Source organism: Cyrtonyx montezumae, unplaced genomic scaffold (assembly GCF_038088225.1).
Source record: "Cyrtonyx montezumae isolate F1298 unplaced genomic scaffold, pur_monq_1.0 scaffold_26, whole genome shotgun sequence".
Taxonomy (NCBI): Eukaryota; Metazoa; Chordata; class Aves; order Galliformes; family Odontophoridae; genus Cyrtonyx; species Cyrtonyx montezumae.
In genome coordinates, this window is record NW_027072003.1 from 3,761,343 (window position 1) to 3,786,075 (window position 24,733).

At 55.8% G+C, this 24,733-nt stretch overlaps 3 protein-coding genes across 4 annotated transcripts; 2 read left to right on the top strand and 1 right to left on the bottom strand.

Moving 5' to 3' along the window:
- Positions 1 to 9,026: 9,026 nt before the first annotated feature.
- Positions 9,027 to 10,998, top strand: AVPR1B (arginine vasopressin receptor 1B). The gene is made up of 2 exons (XM_065740205.1): positions 9,027 to 10,005; positions 10,700 to 10,998. Exons 1-2 carry the CDS (start codon positions 9,027 to 9,029, stop codon positions 10,996 to 10,998), a joined length of 1,278 nt encoding a protein of 425 aa, XP_065596277.1.
- Positions 10,999 to 11,716: 718 nt separating this feature from the next.
- RHEX (regulator of hemoglobinization and erythroid cell expansion) lies at positions 11,717 to 16,284 on the bottom strand. 2 transcript variants are annotated; one of them, XM_065740206.1, is made up of 7 exons: positions 16,146 to 16,284; positions 14,652 to 14,707; positions 14,278 to 14,366; positions 13,438 to 13,545; positions 13,017 to 13,078; positions 12,510 to 12,757; positions 11,717 to 11,918 (listed from the first exon to the last, which is right to left on the bottom strand). In XM_065740206.1, exons 2-6 carry the CDS (start codon positions 14,666 to 14,668, stop codon positions 12,551 to 12,553), a joined length of 483 nt encoding a protein of 160 aa, XP_065596278.1. In that variant the 5' UTR covers positions 14,669 to 14,707; positions 16,146 to 16,284; the 3' UTR covers positions 11,717 to 11,918; positions 12,510 to 12,550. The 2 variants fall into 2 exon arrangements, with proteins under 2 accessions (XP_065596278.1, XP_065596279.1); XM_065740207.1 differs by lacking the exon at positions 16,146 to 16,284 and adding an exon at positions 15,505 to 15,835.
- A 2,009-nt stretch (positions 16,285 to 18,293) lies between these two features.
- On the top strand, positions 18,294 to 21,736 carry CTSE (cathepsin E). The gene is made up of 9 exons (XM_065740208.1): positions 18,294 to 18,367; positions 18,566 to 18,722; positions 19,335 to 19,452; positions 20,062 to 20,180; positions 20,254 to 20,453; positions 20,670 to 20,792; positions 20,876 to 21,017; positions 21,216 to 21,314; positions 21,419 to 21,736. The coding sequence occupies exons 1-9, from the start codon at positions 18,294 to 18,296 to the stop codon at positions 21,581 to 21,583; spliced, it is 1,197 nt and encodes a 398-aa protein (XP_065596280.1). The 3' UTR covers positions 21,584 to 21,736.
- Positions 21,737 to 24,733: the final 2,997 nt, after the last annotated feature.

Sequence of the window (24,733 nt, forward strand, 5' to 3'; positions counted from 1 at the left end):
GCATGCAAGACGTAATTGTCTTATTCTGATCAGGAGGAAAAAAAAAAGAGAACCATACAGATAGAAGAGTGGTAGGAAGAAAAGGCTCTCTAGCTGTAACTGCTGTCAGACACATGGGAGACAAAAAAAAGCAGACATTTCACGTGTGCAAAAAGAAAACAATCACAGCCGGATCGCTCTTTGAGAAAGGGTGAACATTTCCCAAGCAGTTCCAGGATTCTTAACTGCTTATGTGTAACCAAAAGAATGCCATGGCAGGCGTCCTCGGGGCAAAGACCTCTGTCTCTTTTCTAAAGGACTTGGCCAGGGATTAACAAGTGCAAAAGCAATGGCAGCAGCTCTGCGATGAGCCTCCCTCCTCCAGAAACCCCGACCTCTGGGGGCACAGACATACTTCGCTGGGCATGTCTTGCAGTGACTGACCCGCAGTCTGGGAGTGGTTCAGCTGAATGTCAGGGAGTGGGGTGAACACACCACCAGCATCTGCCCGTGGGCCAGCATCACACGTGGCCCCAGGGAAGCTTGAGCAATGGACAGCTTCTTAAAAGAGGTCTTGGATACGGTCTGGGCCCATGCTGGTAGCTGCCAGCGACCTCTATCGGAGCACGGACACGGGACCCTGCCTATCAGAGCCACGTTTTGGCCACCACAACCCTCACCCCGAAGCCAGAAAGGGATGAGAACAAAGCGCAGCATCACCAGCAGGCCCTGAACCCATCCCCACGGAGCTGTAACTCTAACACGGCAGAAATTCCCAGCTCAGACCCTCTCCTCCAGCCCAACATTCTCAGAGACTGCAAAAACGATTTCCAACATCCAAACGCAGCCACGTCAGCAGACCGGGGGGGGGGGGGTAACATCCCCCCAGTCACTCGTGGTGGAAACCAGAGATACCTCCAGGGCGGCAAACAGAGCTGGATAGGCTTTTCCCAGCCTGGAAACGATGCGATCAGATCTATTCAGCCTCGTTTCACATCCGTGCCGCCCCCCTGGAGCCGTCGGTACCCCCGAAACGCCGACCCCCCCCCCCACCCCCCCCCCCAGGGGCACCGCCCGGAGCCGGCACTGTGGCGCCCCCTGGCGGACAGAGGGAGCGTAGCGCCGAGGGCACCGCCCCGCCGCTCACCCTCTGCATCACACGTTTCTCAATGAAAAGCTCATTGACCGTCCGGCAGCGCGGTGAGGAAGGGAGGAAAGCTGCTCGGCGTCTGTGTTCTCGTAATGCGGAGAGCTGAAGCCCTTCTGGCGGCCGCTGCAGCTTCTGAGCGCTCCCGAGCACTGCCGGGTCCTCTTCCTATACGTGCCCGAGATCTCCGGATGCACGGAGGAGAACCAAGCAGCCCCTTTTCCACTAGAGGACAGTGCCACTCCGGGAAGGACAGCCGTGGCCTTGGCGATGTCCCGGCCCCTCGGTCTGCTATTCACAGTGCTCTCTTTGAGCCGGATCTGATAAACGGAATAGCAACAAAAGTGAGAAGCAAGCAGCCTGTAGCAAGGAAAAAAGGAAAAAGGAAGGTCGGGGGGTCCTGTCCAGGTGTCACAGAGTCCTTTTGCTCCATCTCTGCACAAAGATGTTTAACAGCCACGTGGGAAAGGTTTCCCAATCAGTCGCTCATTACTGCCCAAACCTGGGTCTCCCTGGGAATTTGTTGACTGGGTCTCAGCTTTCCCTTGGCAAACTTCCTCTCTGGGAATGTGCTGAAGATGATTAATTAAATAACCTCCTTTCCTGTGATCCAGGAGTATCAGAACAGAAGAACGTGGTTATCGAGGGCCCTCCCAGAGGGAATGCCTTTAGCAGCAGTGGACATGAGCATCAGGGTTTAGAAACATCCAGGAAGCCGTATCCACATAAGCAGAGTTCAGCTGCTTCAGTTTGATCTCCTCCATTAACACACAGTCTGCCTGAAGCAAAGCAGAGCCCAACAAATGAGGTGAGGAATGAACCAGGCTCTCAGAGCAGCAGAGCCAGACCCCACACATTAACACCTTTAAACATTTCCCAGTGCTGTCACCGGGTTTCTCTCTCTGGTGACAAACTCTCCTCATCTCCGAGCTGAGGTCTAAGACAAAACAACAATAAAATTCCACGTTTCATCTAACACAGCCTCCCAGCAGCACACACTTTGTTGGAGCTTATTAACCAGCTCCCAGCTTGTTCCCTGCATAATCAGTTTGTACTTCAAAGCCTCCTCTAGCAGACGGAGCTAAACGATGGTGTTAAATCCACTCATGTATAAAATTAATTAGTTGTGGGGCAGGCCAGTGGATATTGGCTGTCAGAAGTTGGGATATTAGCTGAATGGGGTTGCCCAGGGCTCTGGGGACCTTTGTAGATTCCCAAGCAATGCCTCGTTCCCCTGAATCCCAAATTGGGTCTCTCAAGGTGGCTCCCTGCAGAGCAGCATCCACCCCTGAGTGCAGCAGAGTCATCCCTGAGCCACGGGGATTCTGTTACACACAAATCACCCGAAAGGGAAAGCAGCATCTGGCCAAGCACCCTCCCAGGCAGCAGGCACAGGTCACAGCAGGATGAGGAACCTCTCCTCCTCATCTCCGGTTTCCTCATCGGATAATCCTTTCCCAATTAGCTTTTGGGGAGGTAGACATTCATTTAATTACCTTTATCTCTCACCAGCAAATCAACCTGCCCAAGAGGCCGTGGACCACGGGGGCTCCAGCCTCCCCACTGCGCTCAGCTCAGCACAAAGGGGTTAGCAGTGATGTTCACATTTCACCTGACTCCAACAGTTAGCTGTAAATCCACCCCTCTCTGAGCCTGTGCTGGCTGTCACCTCCAGGCACACTGCTAAGCCTCGGGGTGGGACCCAATGCAAAGGGTCCTTGGACTTATTCCTTCACTCTTCTCACAGGGGCACGGTTTGGTGGGCAGTACTGGTGGTAGGTGGGGTGGGTGATCTCAGAGGTCTTTTCCAATCATAATTGGATCCAGATGAAGCAGAGAGCTTCGAGAGGCCCAGGGCAGAACCATGAGCCCAGGAGCACGGCCAGAGCACACCTTCATTTCCCATCTTGTGTGACCTCAAACCACCAGCGCAGAGAAACACACATCCCTCCCTCCCACCCCAGCACATCACTTGACTCCCCACACTCAGCACTGCCGCAGGAGATGGGGAGAGCTCGGGTGCATGAGCTGCCCTGAAGATGGGGCAGAACAGATGGAAATGCATCACTGCTACAACACCCACATTGCCACGTCCATACAGAAGCCTTAAGGAAACAAAATCACCCCTTGCTGCCTGACCTGCATGCTAATGTGGTTCATTTTCTAGACGACAGCAAGATAACGTAGAGGCCTGTGAAAAAAATGCATTGATTTCAGGCTGCAGTTTCCCTCTGACTGCAGACTGTGCTTTGCTTGCATGATGAAGTGGTAATCCATTACAGCCAAGAACACGGGTCCACAGATCATTTGAATTAGAAGTGATAAAGCCATGCTTTTGGCAGGTTCCAAAATGTCATTATTGTGAAACATGGGGCAACATTTCCCATCTGCAGCAGCTCTAAGTACATCCTCATGGCCTTTCAAATCTGTCGTGCAAATGCATGTGAGAATCGCTTTCAGGAGACACCTTGGCAATTAGCACCGTGCGTGCAGGGAAGAGCCAGTGACAAAGTAATTGTCTGTGATATTAAATGGCATTCTCAGAGAGGCATGAACCACAGAGTGATCCGACCTTCAGCTGAAGTCACCCCTTCAGTCTGCGAGCTGCCTGGAAAGCACTTAATGCTCCCGCACGGCTTTTAGAAGAGCTCCATACCGTTGGTTTTATCATCACTGCAACAAAGCCATCCATGCTGTTTCCCCTGAGAAGTCCTGGGCTGCAAGAAGCTCTTCAAGAACAGGTGGACAACTTCCCAGCGTCTGAAAAATACCAATTTCTGTCCGTTCTTCACAAGATCCCAAAAGGAATCAGAGGTTGAACGTCGGGCAGTGGCCCACAGTGACCTGACCATCAGGTACAGTGTGTGCAGCCGTGTGCTTTATCACCTTCCCCTCATACACACCCCACGTCGGGAGGGGATTAAGCAGCATTAACTGCCTGCCCAGGGCTCCCATCTGCTGGAGGACCCAGAGCAGGGAAGCGGGTCAGCTTGGCTTTGTCCCAACCAAAGGACAAAGGGAAGGGCTCGTTGCCTTGTGCCAACCCTTGCCAGCTGCTGCCTGTTCCCAGATGAGTCGTGGTGGGGTGACAGCAGCACCACAACCTTGGGAAGAGAGCCTGGTGGGATGACCCCACAACGTGGGGTGGCAACCCAAACCCACCTGTGATCAAAGGGCGAAGCTGAGTCTTGGTGTTTACATCCAGAACAGCTGCTGCCCTGGGTGATAATCTCCCAGCATCTGCTGTGCTGAGTTTTGTCTCCGTGCCTCCTTCCAGCCCAGCAAATCCTGCAGCAACGGGAATGCTCAGAGCACTGTGACAAGGTGTGCATCCCAAGAACTGAGTCCTACAGCAGGAAACCAACAAAGCCATCACCCCAATGCTGAAACTCCATCGGCACCGCTCCGTCCTCTGCCCACGGCCATTCAATCAGGAGAATGGGAGCACATTTAGAGCACAGCTTTCTGCTTCATTTGCAGGAAGCACAGCACGGGGAGGAGGCAGATCATTAGGGCTATGTTTCCTAGGAGATTTTCACACACATCGTGCAGGCAGAAGGTAGAAATCCCACCAGCACTTCTGATCTGCTGAGCTAAACTACTGGTGAAACCACCATAGTGCACCGTAATTGGGCTTATTTTGTCCTCTGTGTCACACGAGCAAAATGACAGCAGGAGAGGAAAGCACGTTGCTCAGATGCTGAACATACATCCCACAAGAGTTCAAGCAGCCAAGTCCTCAATTGCAACGTCTTCAAGGCCTGTGATTGGCCACCCAATGGCACTCAGTAATAATATCCAATGCCGTGATGGCAAAGTGAGTGAGAAATAGCCAGCACTGCCTGTTTTAACTGAAGGAAACACACCGAGCTCAGTACCAGTCACTTTAACAAGACGTGGTCTCATGGAAGCAATATAAAATCCCAAACAAATTTCCCCTGAATCTGGGTATAACCTGGGCCTGATTATCAAGCAGGCAAAAACAACCTTTAATCATGAAGCCTTGAACTTTACTGTAGTGGGGAGAGCACGGATCACTGCAGACATCCTTCCTATTATTCATCATCTTCTAATACATGTCCTGAAGCAGCTGCTCCCCTTCTTTTATCATTGTGATTGATGCTTCTCACCTGGGAGGCAATGAGCTCCCAATGAATGCAGTGTTTACAATGGGAGAGAAAGGAAACCAGCAGAGAGAGCAGACCTGGGATCATGGAGAGGGTCTTGATCATCTCACCCTTACAATGAATTAAACACATCCTAAAGCCTCCACTCTCCTTCATCTGCATCAGAGCTCCACTCCAGTGCCCACTGCAGCTCTGGGTTCTCTGCAGGTGCTGGAGTTGCCCACCCCATGGGTTTCTCATAAAAAGAAACACCTCCCATCAACCCAGAGCACAAACAAACCACGTGCACAGATCAGATTCCCACTGTGCAAAGGCAAAATGTGGGACCTGTCCCACCTGGTTGCAGTGGGACTTCAGCATGGAGACGCCCAACATGGGGGGAAAGCAACACAAATAAATGGCAAAGAGAAGAATAACGACCCCCGACCGTCAGCTTCCAGCCTTGAAATGTAATTGTGTTTTTGTTTTCTAATTATTGATTTTAAGGCTGTATCTGGTGTTTAGATGCTAATGGTGATAACATCAGAAGGACATGAAGGAAATTGCAGCATTTCACAGCTCCCATTGCCTCTGAACCCCTCTGTGGGCACACTGGGACCAGCAGGGAGAACGCAGGGATGGCAAACAAGCTGTTTGCTCTCATGAAGGTGGATAGCTTTGCTTCGGACGTTAGGTAGAAATCAAATGTGCTCAGAAAAGGATGGGCCCTCCCGTCCTTCTGCACTCCCCCATCGCTGCTCTGCAGATGGGCACCCAGCCCTGCCCTGCCCTGACCCCAGAGCACAGCTTTCCATTGCAACTGGAGCTTCCCCGTTCAGCATATTTATCGATATTAAGGAGAATCATGTGTTTTAATTAAAACTGCCAAGGGAAAAAAAAAATAAAAGCAAACACCAAACAGCTCTGAAAGAGGGAATGGGGGGGAGGAGAAGGGGAGGCTGACGGACACATCTGGCTTCTAGTTGCTTTAAAATCACAGCAGCTCCTGCCTGCAGCACCCAGGGCTGCATAGGCAGCAGGAACGTGCCGAGCTGGGGCTGCCCAGGGCCAGGGGAGCTCTGGGCTGTGCCCTATCCCAGCCCTGCCTGCAATGGGTGCGATCACATCCTCTGCCCAATGACTACAGCACGGAGACATTCGGTGCCCTGATAAGAGGAGCACCACGTGGGCACTCCTCTGAAAGCTCTTCACAAACATTGTGAGCAACCAGAACCGAATGGTGCCACGTTTTTGGTTGGCAGCTCCCCGGGCCGAGAAGTGGCACAGCTGAGCTGGGGTTGTAAGAGCACATGGGTCTGTAAGGACCAGGAACCTTCAGCTGTGAAATCCTCAGGGCTGGAGGGAAAACATGGAGCCTAATTTTGGAGGATATCTGGCTTTAGAGGACTGGCTCTCCTTGCTGCCCCAGGCAGCCTCCCCACGGCGATCCCAACCTGCTGCAAGCAGCTGCACCACCACCCACTCTACAGCATTTGCACGAGTGTGACATGAGCAGATTTACCCTCCCTGACCTGAACTACAAAAGGCATTTCAGTCCTTAAATGCTAAAGACAAAAGACAGCCCGAGCACGCTTTGTGCTGTCAGCAACACGAGATTAACTCCATCACATACCACAAGTAAAATATTTGTTTTGAGAAGCGAGCCAAGGCAGTGCTTAAGCTCAAGCCAGCAACCTTTATTCGCTCGTGTTTTTTTCCCTATTAATTAGCTACCCACAAAACAAAGGAACCAGGTGTTGTGCCAAGAGGTTGAACCACTGCTCAACTTCCCCCTCTGTGCCATAGGGTGCAGGAACGCATGGAGCATTTCACGTGCTCCGCTCCGTGTCGCATCGATGCTACCAGCTGCCAAAAATTGACTTGCTGACACGGCTCTGCCTTGACAAACGCAACATTAAGGACTTACAAACGGAGTTTCTCAGCCCGGTATCTCAGCGTCACGCCCAGGAGGAAGGAGGAAACGCAGAGTGCTCCCAGCAGCATGCAGAACGCTGGGGCTCCCCACTGCACCCTGTGCTTCTTTCTTTTGCTGGGAGAAAAGCCATCCTCATGTAGGCATCACCAATCCACATCACTCCAGGCTCTGCTCCCGGGGGCTGGCTGCTGGGAAATGGCCCCATGTGGCAGCTGGGGGTGGTTGGTGGAGGCACAGCTCCCAGGGCTCCTGCACAGCTCTCTGTGAGCAGTTCCTGAGCTGTTCAGCTCCTGTGGCCATTCTGAGCTCACAGCTGCTGAGGGTACGTGGCAGCAGGAGCATGGCCAGGCCCTCAATGGGACATGCATTGCAGGCGGACATCGTGCATCACCTGCTCAGGGTTGGCTTCAGGCTGCCGTGCTCAGGGCTGCTGAGCAGACAAGGGGTTGCACTGCAGCACTGTGGCAGAAGGAAGAGCTCTGGTTCAACTGAAATACACACGGCCTGAAAACAGCAGCAAAGTGTTCAGGAAAGTGCAGGAAACTGATGGGAGAGAATGAGTTTAATTTTTAATCCTTCTGCTTGAGGAACATCCTTGCTGTGATAATCTTTCCCTAAAGGAAACGAAGGCCTATCATCTGGGGATCATTTTCCTTTTGTGAGTGAGCTCCATTTCCCCCTCAGTGCCTTTGCAGGAGGATTCTCCCTGCTACTGAGCACACAAACCTGGAGCAGCAGCCCCACTGTGGAGGGAACAACTCCAAATTGGTTTGGTGGCAACAAGAGCTGAGCCTCGAAATGTTGAAGTGCTGCTTCCTCTGCGCAGGATCAGCCCTTCCAGCTCTGCCTTCAGCTTTGCTTTTTATTGCTTTGTGGGCTGGTTTTTTTTTCTGCATTGCCTGCTATTAATCTTCCAGCAAAGCAGCTGTCTGATCACAGCCACAGCAAATTGCATTATCCTCTGAAACACCTCCTGTCACCAACTCAGAGAGCCTCTTCCCTACGATAGGTAGCTTATACCCATAGGGTCTCTTATAAGGATGAATGTCTTTTAATTAGACACAAACTGTGCTCATTTATGGTTATTAGAGGCGATCTGCAAATCTTTACTCAGCAAATAATTGCCTCTTACGGGCGCCCAAATGGTGATATCACACCCAGTGAGGCAGAGCCATGCACACACTGGTCAATATGGGGCAGGGAGCTGCTGGGAAGAAGCCTCTCCCAGTGCACTCCTTCTGTTTGCTGCTGTATTTCCCCCACAAGGCAACAACTCTGCAAACAGATGCATATCTCTATTTCTTCTTGGCGTAAATCAACAGTCGGGAGTGGAAAAGCAAAGTTCCCATGTTGCAAAACAAGTGTGGAGCCGTGCGTGTGGATGTAATATATGTTTATATGTATATATATACATCGGGGGAGTTTGCTGTAGAGGGGCTGCAGGGGGGGGGGGGGGAGCAGCACACACCTCCCTGCAGAGCCCGGCATCGCATTGCAGCAACGCAGCAGCTGGAGGCAGAGGGGGGGCGGGGGGGATCCTGCTATAAATCCCCACACTGCACTGCCCGCAGGGACACAGAGTGCTCGGATCCCCGGAGTCCTGCCCGCTCCTGGATGGAAAGAGCCAAAGGGATGCAGCCTCTGTTGCTGTCACTGCACTAAAAGGAAGCGACAATCTTTCGATTGAGGGATAGAGGTGGATTGCAAGATGAGCCGTGCAGGGAGGTGTAAGGATTTAGGAGTGCTCAGTGCAACCCAGACCAAAGGCTGAGCTGGGACTGCTGTACCCCTACATGAAACCCACACTGAGCAGGTGCACAGGGGCGGAGGTGACAACTGGGGGACACGGAGGAGTGGGATGGAGCCGAGCTGGAGCTGGAACAGCTCTCACAGCAGTCAGACCACGCACAGCACAGCACTGCAGAGCCCTCAGTCCCCACTGGGGACCCCCAACCGGACCTTGCTGCAGAGCCGGGACGAGCAGCTGGCCAGGGTGGAGGTGGGGGTGCTGGCCACCATCCTGCTGGTGGCCACCACGGGCAACCTGGCCGTGCTGCTGTCCGTGTGCTGCCCTGGGAGGAAGCTGAGCCGCATGCACCTCTTCGTGCTGCACCTGGCACTCTGCGACCTGGGCGTCGCGCTCTTCCAGGTGCTGCCACAGATGCTCTGGGAGGTGACGTATCGCTTTGCAGGGCCGGACCTGCTCTGCAGGGCAGTGAAGTACCTGCAGGTGCTCAGCATGTTCGCCTCCACCTACATGCTGATGGCCATGACTCTGGACCGCTATGTGGCCGTGTGCCACCCGCTGCGTGCCCTGCGCCAGCCCGGCCGCCAGCCCTGTGCCATGGTCGGGGCTGCGTGGCTGCTCAGCTGCCTGCTCAGCACTCCACAACTCTTTATCTTTTCCCTACGGGAGGTGCAGCCGGGCTCGGGGGTGCTGGATTGCTGGGCTGACTTCAGGTACCCGTGGGGAGCCCGAGCCTACATCACCTGGACCACGCTGTGCATCTTCCTCCTGCCTGTTGCCATCCTCACCGCCTGCTACAGCCTCATCTGTCGCGAGATCTGCAAGAACCTCAAAGGCAAAACGCAGAGCTGCGTCCCCACGGCAGCAGGGGTCCCCACAGCCCCCCCCAGTGCTCCGTGCTGCATTGGGAAGGATGCACAGTGCCCTGCAGGGCAGCCCTCCCGTGTCAGCAGCGTGCGCACCATCTCCCGCGCCAAGATCCGCACGGTGAAGATGACGTTTGTCATCGTGGTGGCCTACGTCGCCTGCTGGGCGCCCTTCTTCAGCATGCAGATGTGGTCGGTGTGGGACGAGGATGCCCCCAATGATGGTGAGTAGTGCTGGGAGTGCTGCCCACAGCTGGGGCAGAGCCCTTTGTGTTTTTGACGAGCAGGAGCCCACTTATTTTCTTGGGTGTTTTTTGGGGGGAGGGCACTAGCTTAACTCCCAGAGCCAAATCAGTGCTTTTCACCATTGAATCCACTGAAAACCAACGATTTCTGAGCAGCATCTGGAGGGAGGCACCGTGATGTTAGTGAGCACTTTGCCATGTGTCCCTCCCCTCGTGTGGGAGCTTGCTTCAGGAGCTGCTGTGCTCCCATGTGGCCGCAGGGAGAGTTTTAGCTGTGCCATTCCCCCCTCCTTCCCTCTGGGGGATCGCTGTGGAGCGGCTGTGCTGCTGGAGCAGCTCTTTTGCACAGAGCATCGAGTGCTCATCGGGCTTTTGCTGAGCCAGCTGCAGAGCTTGGAGGAGCAGATGTGGGATTTCATTTCATACAGTGACTTTTAATTTCAGTATCTCTGCTGGTCTGCTTGAGGCACTACCCAGACTACCAGCCCCCCCTGGCAGCAGACTGAGGGAAGCAGTGGGTCTGAAAGCTGCCAGGTGCCATCCCAGCAATAGGATAGGAACGGGATGAGTGGGAATCAGAGAAGCCCCAAAGCCCTGAGCACCGCATGCTGAGCCCCCTGCACGCCGAGCCCACTCCAGAGGAGGTTTACACTCTCCCCTTTTGCCTCCCCAGAGTCCGCCGATGCAGCCTTCACCATCACCATGCTGCTGGCCAGCCTCAGCAGCTGCTGCAACCCCTGCATCTACATGTTCTTCAGTGGACGCCCGCTGCAGGATGCAGCACGCTGCCTGGCACGGTGGGGCTGCCCCTCATCCACACCACGCAGGCAGGGCTCAGCTGGCAGCCTGTGCAGCAGGAGGACCACCATCCTCAGCCACGGCCTCAGCGCTGCCATCCCCCTGCACCGGGGCAGCGGCATCGACCTCAGCCCCCCCGAGGAGGAAGCAGTGACCGAGTCGGGCACGCTGTAGGCCGTGGTGCTGATGTGACACTGCAGAACTCTCTCCCCACCTCTCCTCCACCAGGAGCTGCGTGCTTAACCCAGCACACATCGCTGTCCTTCTTATCCTCATGGGTTCTGCTCCTGCACGGATGCAGCCCCACCAGGCTTTGCTCCATGCACTGTGATGCCTCCCACCCCCACCCCGCTTCCCTCCGTGCACATTCCCCAGGCATCTGCTGGGGGATGCTGCATCAGCACATCTTTTAGGACTGACCCTTTTGGGAGAGCTTTGGGCGTTCAGCAGCTGCCAGCAAAGCAGTCTGAACACAGCAGGAGGCATTGCAGCCACATCTGCTCGAGAGCTCCTTGCAATCACATCGCCCATCTCCCTGCCTCGTGGCTTTGCTGGTCGAGCTGCCAATGCTTCCCCCTGCCCTGTGGCTCTGCACGTGTCCCCAGGGCTGCAGCACACACGACCACTGCATTGCACTGCATTGCATTGCCTTGCACTGCTCTTTGCAGCGTAGCACTGCAATGCATCAGTGCAAGCACCCAAACGCAGCACAGACACCACAGAGGAGACACCAGGAAGAGCCCCAGCCCACCTCCAGTTCACCCAGGCAGACCCTGCCTCCCTCCCAGCGTGTTTCTCCTTCCTGCAGTCAGCACCCGTTGCACAGTGCTGCTCTGTGCTGCTGAACAGCTGCTGCACTTCATTAAAGAGCCGCTCTCAGATTACTGTTGCTGCTTTTGTCTTATTTAGCAGGGAGCAGAGTGCCCGCAGGGTGCAGGACCTGGAGGCAACGGGATTTCTTCCTGCTGGCCCTGCAGCATCCTCGTTGAGCCATGGTTGGTCACACTGAGCTGCAACCGAGGTGGGAGCCATCCTCACCCTGGGGTGGGTGCAGCTCGGGTGGGGAAGATCGCCTCCTGCACCCCACATGTTTGCTGCAGGGAAAGCCAAAGGTGGGAGACAGGGAAAATGCAATGCAGTGATTTAACTTGCCCACTCACACACAGAGCCATGATCCCATTCCACATCTCCCACACCCAGAGGGGATTTAGAGCCGCTGCAGCACTCAGCAGCAGCTGAGAGGCAATGCCTGCAGTGCCCACACCCAGTGGGGTGATGTGGGCCCTGAGGGGGTTTAGCATCAAAGGAAAATGTTTTGCAGGGAGGAGGGCTCAATGTGTGCACAGGGAGGGTGAAGCCAATGGGTGGAGTGTATTGAAAAGGTTTTTATGGCAGCCATCAGCAAAGGAAGGATGATTCAAAGGAGATGCCAGCCCGATGGAGAGGTGTTTCGGAAATGATTGCATTTCCCTCTTTGACCTACGTCCCACTGGGGGAGCGTTTGCTTTTAGAAAATGAGAAGAGGACGTTCACACAGACGCGCAGAGCTCGTGGCAGTCTGGGAGGGAGCATTTCCCGGCAGTGAGATGTGGGGCAGCCCCACACCACCCCACACCCACATCCTCTGACCCCGAGAGATCCCAAGGTTGAGCTGCGCTGTCACAGGGAATGGCAGCAGCACTGACCTGGGCACGGAGCAGCAGCTGCAGTGGGATCCCAGGGCGCATCACAGTTTCACCTCGGTGTACTCGATGGCCGTGGATGCCACAGGGCTGGAGCAGGTCCAGAAATCCACTTTCTTCTTTTTTGGGTCCACATTGACGTAGTCTGCACCGCTCTTTACGTTCTCATAGCTCCTGTTGGATCCTGGACCATGGCCCTTCCCCGGGAACAGCACAGAGGTGTAGTTGAGGTTTTCCTCCGAGCGATGCTCCTGGGGGAGCAGACACAGCTCCGGGTTGGGCAGTGGCACCTCAGGGTGGCTGTGCCCAGGAACTGAAATGCACACTGTGCCCTGGCACCCCGTGGGGACATCCCCCTGTCAGCACTGCATGGGGTCGGGGACCACTCCTACGTTGGTACCGTCGGTTATTTCAGTGATTCTCAGCGTGTTTGCCCTCATTGTGCAGCCGGGGCTGCAGCAGCTCAGTTTGCTTTTGGCAGAGTTCTGCCCGTGGGACATGGCTCCGTACCTGTGGGTGCAGAGAGCTGCTGTCTGAGTCCTCCGAGGTCTCTGAAGATGTCTCACTGCTCCCTTCAAAACATGCCACCGAGAAACGTATGATCAGGGAGAAAAGGCAATTAGAGAGCAGCAGGTGGGCAGCAGCTCCCCATCACTAGCAGTGGCACACGCACGGGAATGCTCTCAGCCCATAATGCTCATAAACACAAAAGTGAAAACGCAGAGGGCTCAGTGTGATCCCACCCCGTGCGTCCCCCTGCCCACGAGCAGCGCCCACGGGGAGTAGGAGCAGCTCAGAACACACACGGCCATGCACGGCTGCAGACTGTGTGCTCCACACCCACACCCAGAGCAGCTGCACAGGGCAGAGCTGTGTAAGCACTGCACAAGCACAAAGCAACGTGTGGCCGTGCTGCAGGAGCCCCCCTTACCTGTGTATTTTGGTGCTTGCATCCCTTCCCCTCCAGCTGAAGACATGGACATCTGCTGGGGCTGTGCTGTGGGACCGCTGCTCACCTGTGTGTTGCAGCAGTGCCTGTCTGCAGTGATGGGGGTCAGTGCTTTGTTGCAGCCACCCCCCCTTCCCCCCTCTCCCCCCCCAGGGTGCTTTCTCACCCCATTTGGGTGCTTTCTCTCCCCGGTTCCCCTGCAGCTTCCTGCACAGCTCATTCCCCCCTCCGCTCCCCAAAGGCAGCCGTAGCACAACAGCAATTATTATTTTGTACTGGAGTGGGCAAATATCTGTCAGCTCAACTTGTGAGCTGATGAAGTGCGTCCCCTGTTCTTCGTGATGGCAGAATCCAAAGTTTTATCAGCACACTAGGGACTCTTCCCATGTATAAGTTCAAATCTGCTCTGACCCACGGCAGAGCACGCGTTGTGCGTGAACGTGGGCAGCATTTCTTTTCCTGCTGGAAATCACAGCTCCATTTGGATTCAGATTTTGCTGATGGATTCTGACACTATTTCCCCACTCTCTGCTAACTGGAGCAAGAGCAGAAAATGGTTCTGGAACAGCACTGCATCCCGGGCTGTGCAACCCCAGTGCTGTGCATGGCTGCTCCACTACGCTGCCATCAATGCAGCCCCACATCAATGCTGAGCAGTGGGGTCTGGTGGGTGTAGGGATGCCCAGACTCAGTGCCCCAGAGCAGGAGCAAGAACCAGGGCAGGACAAGGTGCTGGGGGGGCCTCGGGAATGGGGGTCCCTTTCTCTCTCTGAGCTGAGGGCTGATGGAGGAGGAGGTGAAGCCTGCAGAGCGGTGCATTACCTATTTTCCTGCTGAGCATGATGTAAAGCAGCAGCAGGAGCAGAGCACAGAGCAGCAGTGTCACAGCTGAGGTGGCAACGGGCACCCACCTGAATGGGAGAAAAGGATTTTACCTCAATGAAAAAAATATCAGAGCCATTTTAAACCTGCTGGCACCGCTTTGGCTGACATGGCTTCCAGGCATGTTCAGATCGAGGTTTGCTGCCACAGGTTTTGGTTTTGCTTTTCATTCTTAACGTCCAAGCCCTCCATTCTGGGCTCCCACCCTGAGAAGGGGTTTTGAAACCCCAAGCAGCAGTGATGTGGAGTGCTCCCACCGACCTTCAGCCCAGACCCCAAGCCCCAGCCACGCTATGGGGCCACGCAGCACTCACCACTGGCAGTACTCCATCTCCACTGTCGTGCAGTGCCAGCGATGTCCCTGAGGTCCCTGGGGACAGACAGACAGACACAGGCAGCCCCATGCACCCCCGTGCTCAGCTCTCCCCCTGCCCTTATCCCCTTGGCTCTATCTGCTCCCAGCACGGAGCTCCAGGGCTGATAACGGCCCCATTGCTGCCAGCTGAAATGTATCCTTCATTTAATCCTCTTTCACATTTCTTGGCTTTTTTTTTTTTTTCCTTTTTCATATGAATCCTCAAACAAACAAACAAACAAAACCCCACAATAACTGTAATCTGAAAACAGAAAGAAATCATAGAAGAAAGTCATGGAGAAGCAAAGCTGTGCTTGGTGCTTTGCTGCTGCCCACCGGGCACTGGGAGAGGATTTTCCAAGAGCTGCAGGATGTCAGTTGTTCAAATCATGGAAATGGAGGAGTGCAGTTCCCTTGGACTGTGCTTGAGACACCTCAGATTTCGCTGTGGGTGAGTGCTCAATGCTGTTGAAGCTGACAGGACTTAAAGCACATCAGAAAATGCGTGTTCCTGAAGCACACCTCTTGGATTGGGATATTTGGCCATCTTGCTTGAGGGTTCATAACGGGGAACAGCAACCAAGAGCTGTCCAACCAAGAGCATTCACTTCATGAGAGCACAAAAGGCATCTTGGTCTTCACGCAGAGGTATCTTCAGTTAAAGCTTAAAGACGACCATCAAAGGAACCATAACCATAGACACAAACAGACAGAGCCAACACGTTATCCATCCCATGGGCCAAAATCCCAAAGATGTATTTCCAGGAGTGAGGCCCCAGAAGGTCATCGTTCCCCTGTGCCATTCCACTTACCCAAGCCCTGGGCACCCGCAGAGCTAGCAGTCCATATCTTGCCAGGAATTTCCCCTTCCCTTATTGACCTGAGCTGTGTCCCCAGATATCCTCCTCGAATGGCCGTCGTTTCTGAGTGGCTCATTTCCTATTTTGGCTCAGGAGATGCTGCGGCAGCAGATAACAATCTGAGAAGTGAGCTGCTCATAGGAAGTAGCAAAGCAGGACCCAAACACCGGTGGCAGGCAGCCTCTTTGCTGGGGTGCGTTGAGATGAAAGAGATTGCACGCACACACTCGCCTTGAGTTACCTATTTTGCAGATAACTGCATGATGCTGCAGCACGTGTACTTTTTTGGTGTCTCAGGGGCTGTGAGCCCCCTCCTGCCCACCCCCGGGGTGTTAACCCCATCTTCAGCAAGGTGCCCCAAGCATCTCAAGCTTTTCAGAGCGCTTGGCCGGTTGAGCTGCGAATGCAAGGTGTCTACGCTCAATCTAAAGGTAAGCAAACCCATGGGGATGCCCCAGATGACTTCAAACCTGTTCCAGCAGGACCTTGGCACCCGGTTTTAGCACTGGATCTCAGCACAGAGCTCAGCACAGCCCCGTGCTGCCTGAGCACCACGCAGGATCGCGGCACGTCGGGTGCCCGTTGGATGTTACCTGGGGAGCGGAGCCCTCGGTGCCTTCGTCCTCGGTCTGAGGCACAGAGCTGATGGATGGGATGCTCTGTAGATGTCAGGGATATTCCAGGAGCATTTTTGGGTGGGTGTTTGTCAGCAGCTGGTGCAGCAGTGCTTGCTGTTTGGGTGCCGGATGCGGTCTTGCTTTGCCCCCAGCGCTGATGGCACTGGTTCCATGACGCTCCCAAGCACTCATTTAAATATTTTGGGGGGGGATTTCTTTGCTGCTGGGTGGGCTCTGGGCTGGGAGAGCTGCAGCCTCCATGCAGTTCCCACCACCCAACTGCACCGTGGGCTCCCGTGGGCAGCACCAACACAGAGAGCCAATGTTGGCCCACAGAAGGAGGGCACGCAGAGCAGCTCTGGGTATGCAGGGTTAAATGCTCCATGTGAGCCCCCTTTGAGCTCCACCAGCTCCAGGTGAGGAGGTCGAGCTGGGCTCCCCAGAGCTGCTGGGTGATGCCACTGGGACTCCGCCATCACCCATCAGCAGCTGTTGCTGTGGGTAAATATTTCGTAGGAGTTCGGCTGATGATCGCTCTCTGAAATGAAAATACTTGTTTTTCAGCCCTGCAGTTGCAGGGTTATACTCTTTCTGCGATACAGAAACAGATTAGCAGGTGGGAGATGGATTTGATAATGGGAGGAAAAAGGCTTTTCAGAAGGTGGTGCTCGGGTGCGACGCGCATCACTCATCATCACTAATAGTGGAAGTGGCTGAAGTAAAGGAAACGTGAAAAAAATAAAAGAGCACTGATAACCTATTTTTAGCCTGAGAGCAGTTTTCTCAAAATGAGTTAAGGTGCCACACACAGAGCTGAGCAGGGGTCGCTCATCCCTGCTCCCTATGGCTGTTCCAGCTCTGACCCAAAAGAGGGGATCTTTCCCAGTTGCAAACTGCCCCACGTGGAGCATTCACTCTGCAGTGCAGCCCACGCTGCTCGATGACCCTTTAAGAGCAGTTCATGATGGGATTTGCAGTGCATAAGCCACATCTGAAGCATGTGCTGCTATCCCTGCTCGGCCATGGATGGCTTTTGGCTGATCCTCCCCTTGCTGCAATTGTTTTTCCTTTTAGGAAGGGTTCTGTTTTGTTTTTTTTTTCCTTTTATGAACGTATTATTGGGACAAGGAGGGAGGCTGCATGGAAATGTAAGGGAAGGTGTGTGAAACTGTGTCTTAAATCTGAAAGGGATGACGTTGTGCATGGGCTGCTCAGTAGAAAGGCTGAAGCCTCAGGGCTGGGGGACAAGGGGACACACATTATGCACATTATATATTATATAGGCCTGGGAATGCAGCCCAGCATCAGCAGAACCACCTCCATCCGTCCCAGTACAGAGCACTCCAGGTTGGCTGTCATACATTCACGGACCCCTCAGTGGCTGCTGCTTTGCCACTCATTAAATAAGATGAAATAAAATGCTCTAACCATGATGAATGGAAAATCAATCAGCCCAGTGCTAGGGGTAGAAACGCTGTTAATACTGTGCATGCTGCTCGCACCTCTCCTTGTGGCATCCATCATCAGTCATTGCAGGGCTGCAGAAGTGGGAGACAACCACGGGAAGACAAAGCCTCAGCAGCAGCAAGGAGCTCTGTTTGTTCGTTAGCATCCTTTATTTGCATTCTCAGAGGCTTAATGAGATGGCTGTCCGGCGTTAAACAGAAACAGGAGCCCTTCAGTGGCTGTAAGGCAATGTGTAACTGTTCCTACTGCAAAGCAGCTTCTTCCCAAAGCTTCGATGGCAAGAAAGCAAAGCAGCTCATCCAGGCTAATGAGCTCTTCGCCTTTTAGAGGCAGCTCAGCACCAACTGGGTGCCCCCTTCTCAAAGCCCACCTGCAAGCTGCACCCACAGCACCCCCCAGGGAAAACCTGCGATGGGGAGGAAAAAAACATCGGGGGCTGCCCATGGAGGCCCACCCCACATGCAGCCCCGTGCACCCCAACCCCTCACCTTCCCCAGCAACCCGGTGCACTGCCCCGACCGAAAGGTGCCCAGTGATTCATTGCCACAGCCAAAGCCCAGTGTTGACACGGAGAGGGGCGTTATCGCTGATAGCGCGGGGCGAGGGTGTACCTGTTGGTATAAGAACCACCTCGCTGCTCAGCCCTGCACCGCCGCCATGCACTGCCTTCTTCTCCTCCTCCTCCTCCTCCTCTCCGTGCTCTGCCTCGCCCCATGCAACGGCTTGAAGAGGTAAAGGGGACTGCAGGGTGCTGGGGGGGGTGGGACTCTGCGGGGTCCTGCTGCTGTTCCCCAAACAGGCGCCGGGAGGTGGGGGCACAGCTGGGGGCAGCACCGGGAGATGCTCGGGGTGGGTGCAGGGGCACTGGGGCAGCAGCATCCCCGTGTCAGCCCCGTGCCCCCGCAGTGACACGGACCCGTGCTCTGCAGGGTGACCCTGACACGGCACCGCTCCCTGCGGAAGTCGCTGCGTGCCCGTGGGCAGCTCTCCCAGTTCTGGAAGGCCCACAGGCTCGACATGGTGCAGTACACCCAGGACTGCTCGCTCTTCGGGGAGGCCAATGAGCCCCTCATCAACTACCTGGATGTAAGTGCAGTGATGGGGGTGGCAGGCAGCCTGGAAGACCCCAAAAGCACGCTGCGTTGCACGAGTGCTCCCGAATGCCCAAAGCCTTCTCAAATAAATCTGCTCCTGCTCGAGGAGCAAGCTGCAGCACGCCAGGGATGGTGGCTGCCTGAGCTGGGCTGCTCCTTTTGTTCCTGCAGACGATGCTGAACGCAAACAGGACAGTGTGTTCAGTGCCAGCCCTCCCCCTGCCTTCTCTGTGCTACCCACCCATGCCCTGGGAGCCAAATTCCCCTCCATCTGCGGCAGCAGAGAAGGTGTCTGCACAGGGGCTGCATGGTCAGGAGCACAGGGAGACCCCAGAGCCCCGTGTCCTGTTTGCATCCCTATGGTGGGGGGTACAAAGGGACCCTAAATATGAAACCCTGTGGGAATAGGCTCCCACCATCCTGCTTTTGTTTTCAGCTTGCTTTGCTGTTTTTGACTTCTCCATTCCCTCCACACGATGCAGCCAAACGCTGCAAAACGCAGCCATCCTCCCACTGACCCCTTACCCACCCCACACACAGCCCCTCTGCCAGGGTGCTTTGCAGTGCCGGTGACCAACAGCAGCCTCTGCTCTGCCTTTCCCAGATGGAGTACTTTGGGCAGATTTCCATCGGGACCCCCCCCCAGAACTTCACAGTGATATTCGACACAGGTTCCTCCAACCTCTGGGTGCCATCCATCTACTGCATCAGCAAAGCCTGCAGTGAGTAGGGGATCCCAGAACCAGTCGGCCTGTGCAAGGTGGCCCCAGTGGGGCCATGGGGTCAGAGCAGCAGCAGGATGCAGGAGGTGCAGTGTTTGCACTCCGTGTGGGGTGCAGCGGGGACAGGAGCTGTGTGGGTTTGTTTGCTCGGCAGCAATCGCACCACCAGGACCCGGTACCATCAGCCCATGGGAGATATCAGCCGGGCTCTTTGGGCCATTCTTATGGGAGGGCCTTTAAGCAAACAAGGAGAGATTATAGCACATAATGCGGATGGTCAGCAAGGAGCTGGGTGGCAGGAACAAGGCAGGCACAGAGACCACAGCGCTGGGCTGGGTGCCCGGGGTCGGGCAGGGGACAAACACTGTGCTTGTTTGAGCTCCCAGCACTGCAGCACATCACGCAGCAGTGCCCTGCGAAGCACAAAGGGGTCGGGGAACGAAGCCAGGAACAGTGATGGGCTGCAAGAATCGCTGCCTGCGCATTGGGAATAGCACTGGTGACCACCAGCTCTCATTAAATACTGCACAAGCTCACCCTTCCCCCCCAGCAAAGCTCCCCAAAGCACCCCACCCTGCCCACTGTTCTGGTGAGCCACTTTCTCCCCAGCCGAGCACTCACGCTTCCAGCCCTCACGCTCCAGCACCTACCAACCCCTGGGCCTCCCCTTCTCCATCCGCTATGGGACTGGCAGCCTGACGGGGATCATCGGCTCCGACCAAGTCACCGTGAGTCGTGCTCTGCTCTGAGTTATTCCCTGGGATGTCCCAGAGCTGGAGGTGAGCCCTGTTCATCCCCCAGGTGGAAGGCATGACCGTGCAGCACCAGGCCTTCGCAGAGAGCGTCAGTGAGCCGGGAAAAGCCTTCCAGGACTCAGAATTTGATGGGATCCTGGGGCTGGCGTACCCCTCGCTGGCTGTGGATGGGGTCACCCCCGTCTTTGACAACATGATGGCACAAGACCTGGTGGAGCTGCCCATCTTCTCCGTCTACATGAGCGCGTAAGGACGTGGCTCTGCTGTGGGGTGTTGCTCTGATGCAGGGGACAACGGGATGGCAAGGAGGATTTTCCACAGCACACTGAGCATCACAGAGCTCAGAACGTACAGGAGCAAGGCCAAAAGCCCGAGCATCTGTGGGAAGCGTGTGGGTATCAATCCACACGATTTTCAAATGGAAAAGGAAAATAATCGGCTCCCATCCCCCCCTGCCCCCAGGAACCCGGACTCCTCCCTGGGTGGAGAAGTGCTCTTTGGGGGCTTCGATCCCTCCCGCTTCCTGGGCACGCTGCACTGGGTGCCGGTCACACAGCAGGGCTACTGGCAGATCCAGCTGGACAAGTGAGTGGGATCGGGCAGCGTGGGGGCTTGGGGTCCCTCCCAGTCACCCCCCAGTGCTCCCAGTCTCTCACACCTTCCCGCAGCGTGCAGGTAGGGGGGACGGTGGCTTTCTGTGCCAACGGCTGCCAGGCCATCGTGGACACCGGCACGTCGCTGCTCACCGGTCCCACCAAGGACATAAAGGAGCTGCAAAGATACATCGGTGCCACCACGATGGATGGCGAGGTGAGAGGGAGGGGGGAGAACAAAGCCCTGGGGGTGGGCAGTGCTGGGCAGAGCGCTCCGGGGGACACCCAAAGGAGGGAAGCACAGTGTGGGCTGTGGCACTGAGACATTTCCATCGCTGCTTCCGTGTGCTAACGTGGTGGGAAGGAGAGAGGAATGCACAGTGCTGGGATGTGAGCCATTCCTGTTTTCTTGCAGTACGTCGTGGACTGCAGCAGCCTGAGCATGATGCCCATCGTCACCTTCACCATCAACGGGATCCCCTACGTGCTCTCTGCCCAAGCCTACACCCTCATGGTACCCACAGCTCCCAGCTGCGGGGTTCCCAGGACCCCCAGTCCCCCTTGCTCCTCCTGCTGTGTGCTCTTGGGTTGGCCTCAGCATTGCGTTTCTCCCCACAGGAGCAAAGCGACGGCATGGACATCTGCCTCAGTGGCTTCCAGGGCATGGACATTGCCCCTCCCGCGGGACCCCTCTGGATTTTGGGTGACGTTTTCATCCGGCAGTATTACTCCGTCTTCGACCGCGGAAATAACCGGGTGGGTTTAGCACCCGCTGCCCCTTAGGGCCGTGCGTCCTATGGGGTGGGAGGGAAGCAGAGCCATGGGGCTGTGGCCACGGCCAAGAGTGGGGCAGGAGCTGCTCAGCACCCACAGGGACAGAGGAGAAGTGTCCCAGCTGGGGACTGCAGAGCACGCAGAGTTTCGCTCCGTGCCGAGGAGCGCACACAGAACACCTCGGGCAGCTCTGAGGATCGTGCCCTGTGGGTTGTCGTGTTTTGAACACAGCTCAATAAATGCTTTAGTAAAACAAAACCCGGAGTTCTGGGATTCATAAAGCAGCGATCCTGCACATCTCCCACCCCCTGTCCCCCACCCCGTGCGTGGATGGAGCTGCATGAGGAGAACGTGCTGTGTGTTTATGGTCAGTCACTGGGATTTCTGCACTGGTAGAAGTGGAAAGTTTGTCCAGAAAGTCCCGAGAGCTGTCCCTGGGCAGGGCAGGGGCTGGGGGTGGGGGCAGCTGGGTGGGTGCAGAGAGCTCAGCAGCAAAATGCACGGCTTCATCAGGCTGAGCTGCTGCCAATAAACAAGGAGATCGTTATGAGAGTGAAGAAACCCCGCAACTCTCTCCGTGCCACAAAACTCCCTGCACAGCAGGTGATTTCCAGCAAATTTTCCTTCAATCCCCCGAGGCGCTCTCAAAGGAGAGTGGTTTTGTGGGTGTACGGAGGCACAAAGCCGTGTGCTGCCAAATCTCTGCAGCCAGCACCGTGAGCTGGGTGGGAGGGCAGTGACTGGGGGCTGCAGGGGTTGCAGAGAGCTGCATCCCTCCCCAGGAGCCACTGCAGTGTATGTGACTTGCAAGGGATTCAGGTGATGCATCGTGGCTCATGCATGATGCATCCTGAGCACGTGGGGAAGTGCAGGGAAGGGTTATTTTTATCCATGGCTCAGCACAGCTCTCCCTGCTGCTGCTGCAGAGTTCAGAGCAGGGCTGAGGACGGGGTGCCCAGGTCCCCCCTGCAGCGATCCCAGGGCGGAGCCGAATGGTCCCTGCAAAGCTCAGAGCTGGGAGTAAACACTGAGGCTCTGAGCTTTTTGTTTGCCACAAAACGAAATATCTGCCTTACTTTGAAACATTGATTGTGCTGCTGACCAGTGTATGGTTTCTGCAACTGTTTCCTGTATTGACTTCACCTTTCGCTGTGCTTCACCCAGGTGCTGTGCAGATAAGGTGCAGGGGCAGCTGGACAAAGGTCTGCTCTCCTCCTGCAGCTCCTGACAGCTTAACACTTCACACACCGTGGTGCTGCTGAGCCTTGCAGGACCTGCCCATCACCACAGCCATAGGCAGGGGGGCACCCAGCACAGTGAGGGACCACGCGGTGTCCCTAAATGCTGGTGGTATGGTCCAGACACAGCCAGGAGCACCCCTCCAGTGCCATCTGCTCCTGGGATCCCAGAGCATCCTGCATCCCCTTGGTGGGCTCCAGGGAGGACAGGCAAGGGGAGGTGGATGTGGGTGCATTGCTCTCAGCACACGGCTGATGCTCAGGGGATGCAGTACCTCAGCAGGGGTCTCCCTCTGTTCCTGGAGAGCAGCAGCAGCTGCACAACTCACAGAGAACAGTTTGGTCACTGTGATTCCTTTTAATTTCCTCCCCTAAGCTCACTCCGTGGCCTCCACTTGCAGCAGGGAACGTGTCCTCCCATTGCCCACATGAGCCTGTCCTCTGCATGCAGCCATCCTGTGCCTCATCGTCCCCCAGCTGCAAGCCCTTCCTCCTTGTCACAGGGCACAGACTCCCACGCTTTGCCCTCAGAATTGCTGACCATGGGTGAAGCAAGCAGGGCTTTAGATGTGGTTCCAGGAGCTGCTGAGCAGCCAAGGCATCAGCCCACAGCACTGCTCTGCACTGCACGAAGCGTGCCCCAGTGGTGACGTGAGCAGCAGCCTGGAAAAATCCCTTTTCAGGAGAAAATGAGTAGAAGCAGAGCTGCTGCCAGTCCAGGCTGGGCCCCCAATGGGTCCGGGCCCTTCTGCACAAAAGCAGAAGTGGGCATCAGCCGTGGTAACGCAACCACAGAGCCAAACAGCATGGAGACACGGGGATCATCTGACTGGGGAGCATCACCCATCGCCTGGCTGATGGGCACATGGGAGGAGGGAGGACAGACAGATCTGGGCCAAGGGATACCACGGAGTTCTGCTGCAAGGGCAAAGGTGAAGCAGCACAAACAAAAAGCTGCAAACAGGGACCAGGAGAAAGCAGGAGAGAGCTGCTCTGGGGGAGTGCCATCCACTGAAGACAGAGCTGCCTGCGGGCTGGTGGCTCAGGTGCTTCTCCCACCCCTCCCTGTGCCTGCCCCGTGGAGGAAAGGCAGAGTTTCTGGCCAGACAGGTCCCAAAATTACACCTGGGAAGGAGGAGGGAAGCTTGTACTGCTGAGCACAGCGATCTCTGAGATCCCATGAGGGGCATCTGCAAATAGAAGTGGCAGCAGCTTCAGGGCTGACAGAGAGCACGTGAGGCTGAAGGGGAACGTTCCTGCATTGCTGAGCATGAATCACAGCCGGGCTGCGACCGCCGACACCTCCTGAATTCACCCTGATGCAGGAGACAGCCAGCAAGCAAAGCAAAAAGAAATGAGCGCAGGCAGCAGAAAGGCAGCAGCCAGTGGCTGTTGTTCACGGTGACGGAGCCTGGGGGTTCACAGAAGGAGGTGGGGAAGCTCTGAATCCTTCTGCGCACCTGGCTAATGCTCAGGACCTGTCCCTGCACGCCTGCATTGCTCCCCGGGTGCTGCTTTTACTGCCAAACGCAGCTCTGCATCCGCGGCACCGGAGCTCCATCACCTCGCTCCGGGTCCCAGGCACGATGCCCATGGGGGGGGGGGGGGATGTCTCAGCGCTTGGGAGCGGCTGCGTGCTCCCCCGCTCGGCAGATAGGTTTTGCTGAGTGAGGAGAGCACTAAAATCTTCCCTGCGTCTTGCACGCTCTGCTGCCACCACCAAATCTGGGTGTAGGTATCTTCCCCATCTTCTGGGCCGTGCGTGGGATAGCACGGGGGGGGGGGGGAAAGGGAGGGGAAGGGAAGGACCTTCCCTTCCTGCGAAACGAGACGCAGCCGCAGAGAGCCCTTTAGATGGGGGACGGGACCATTGCAGCCCCCGCTGCCTCCAGCCCCACCGCACAGCTCAGCAGTGCAACCG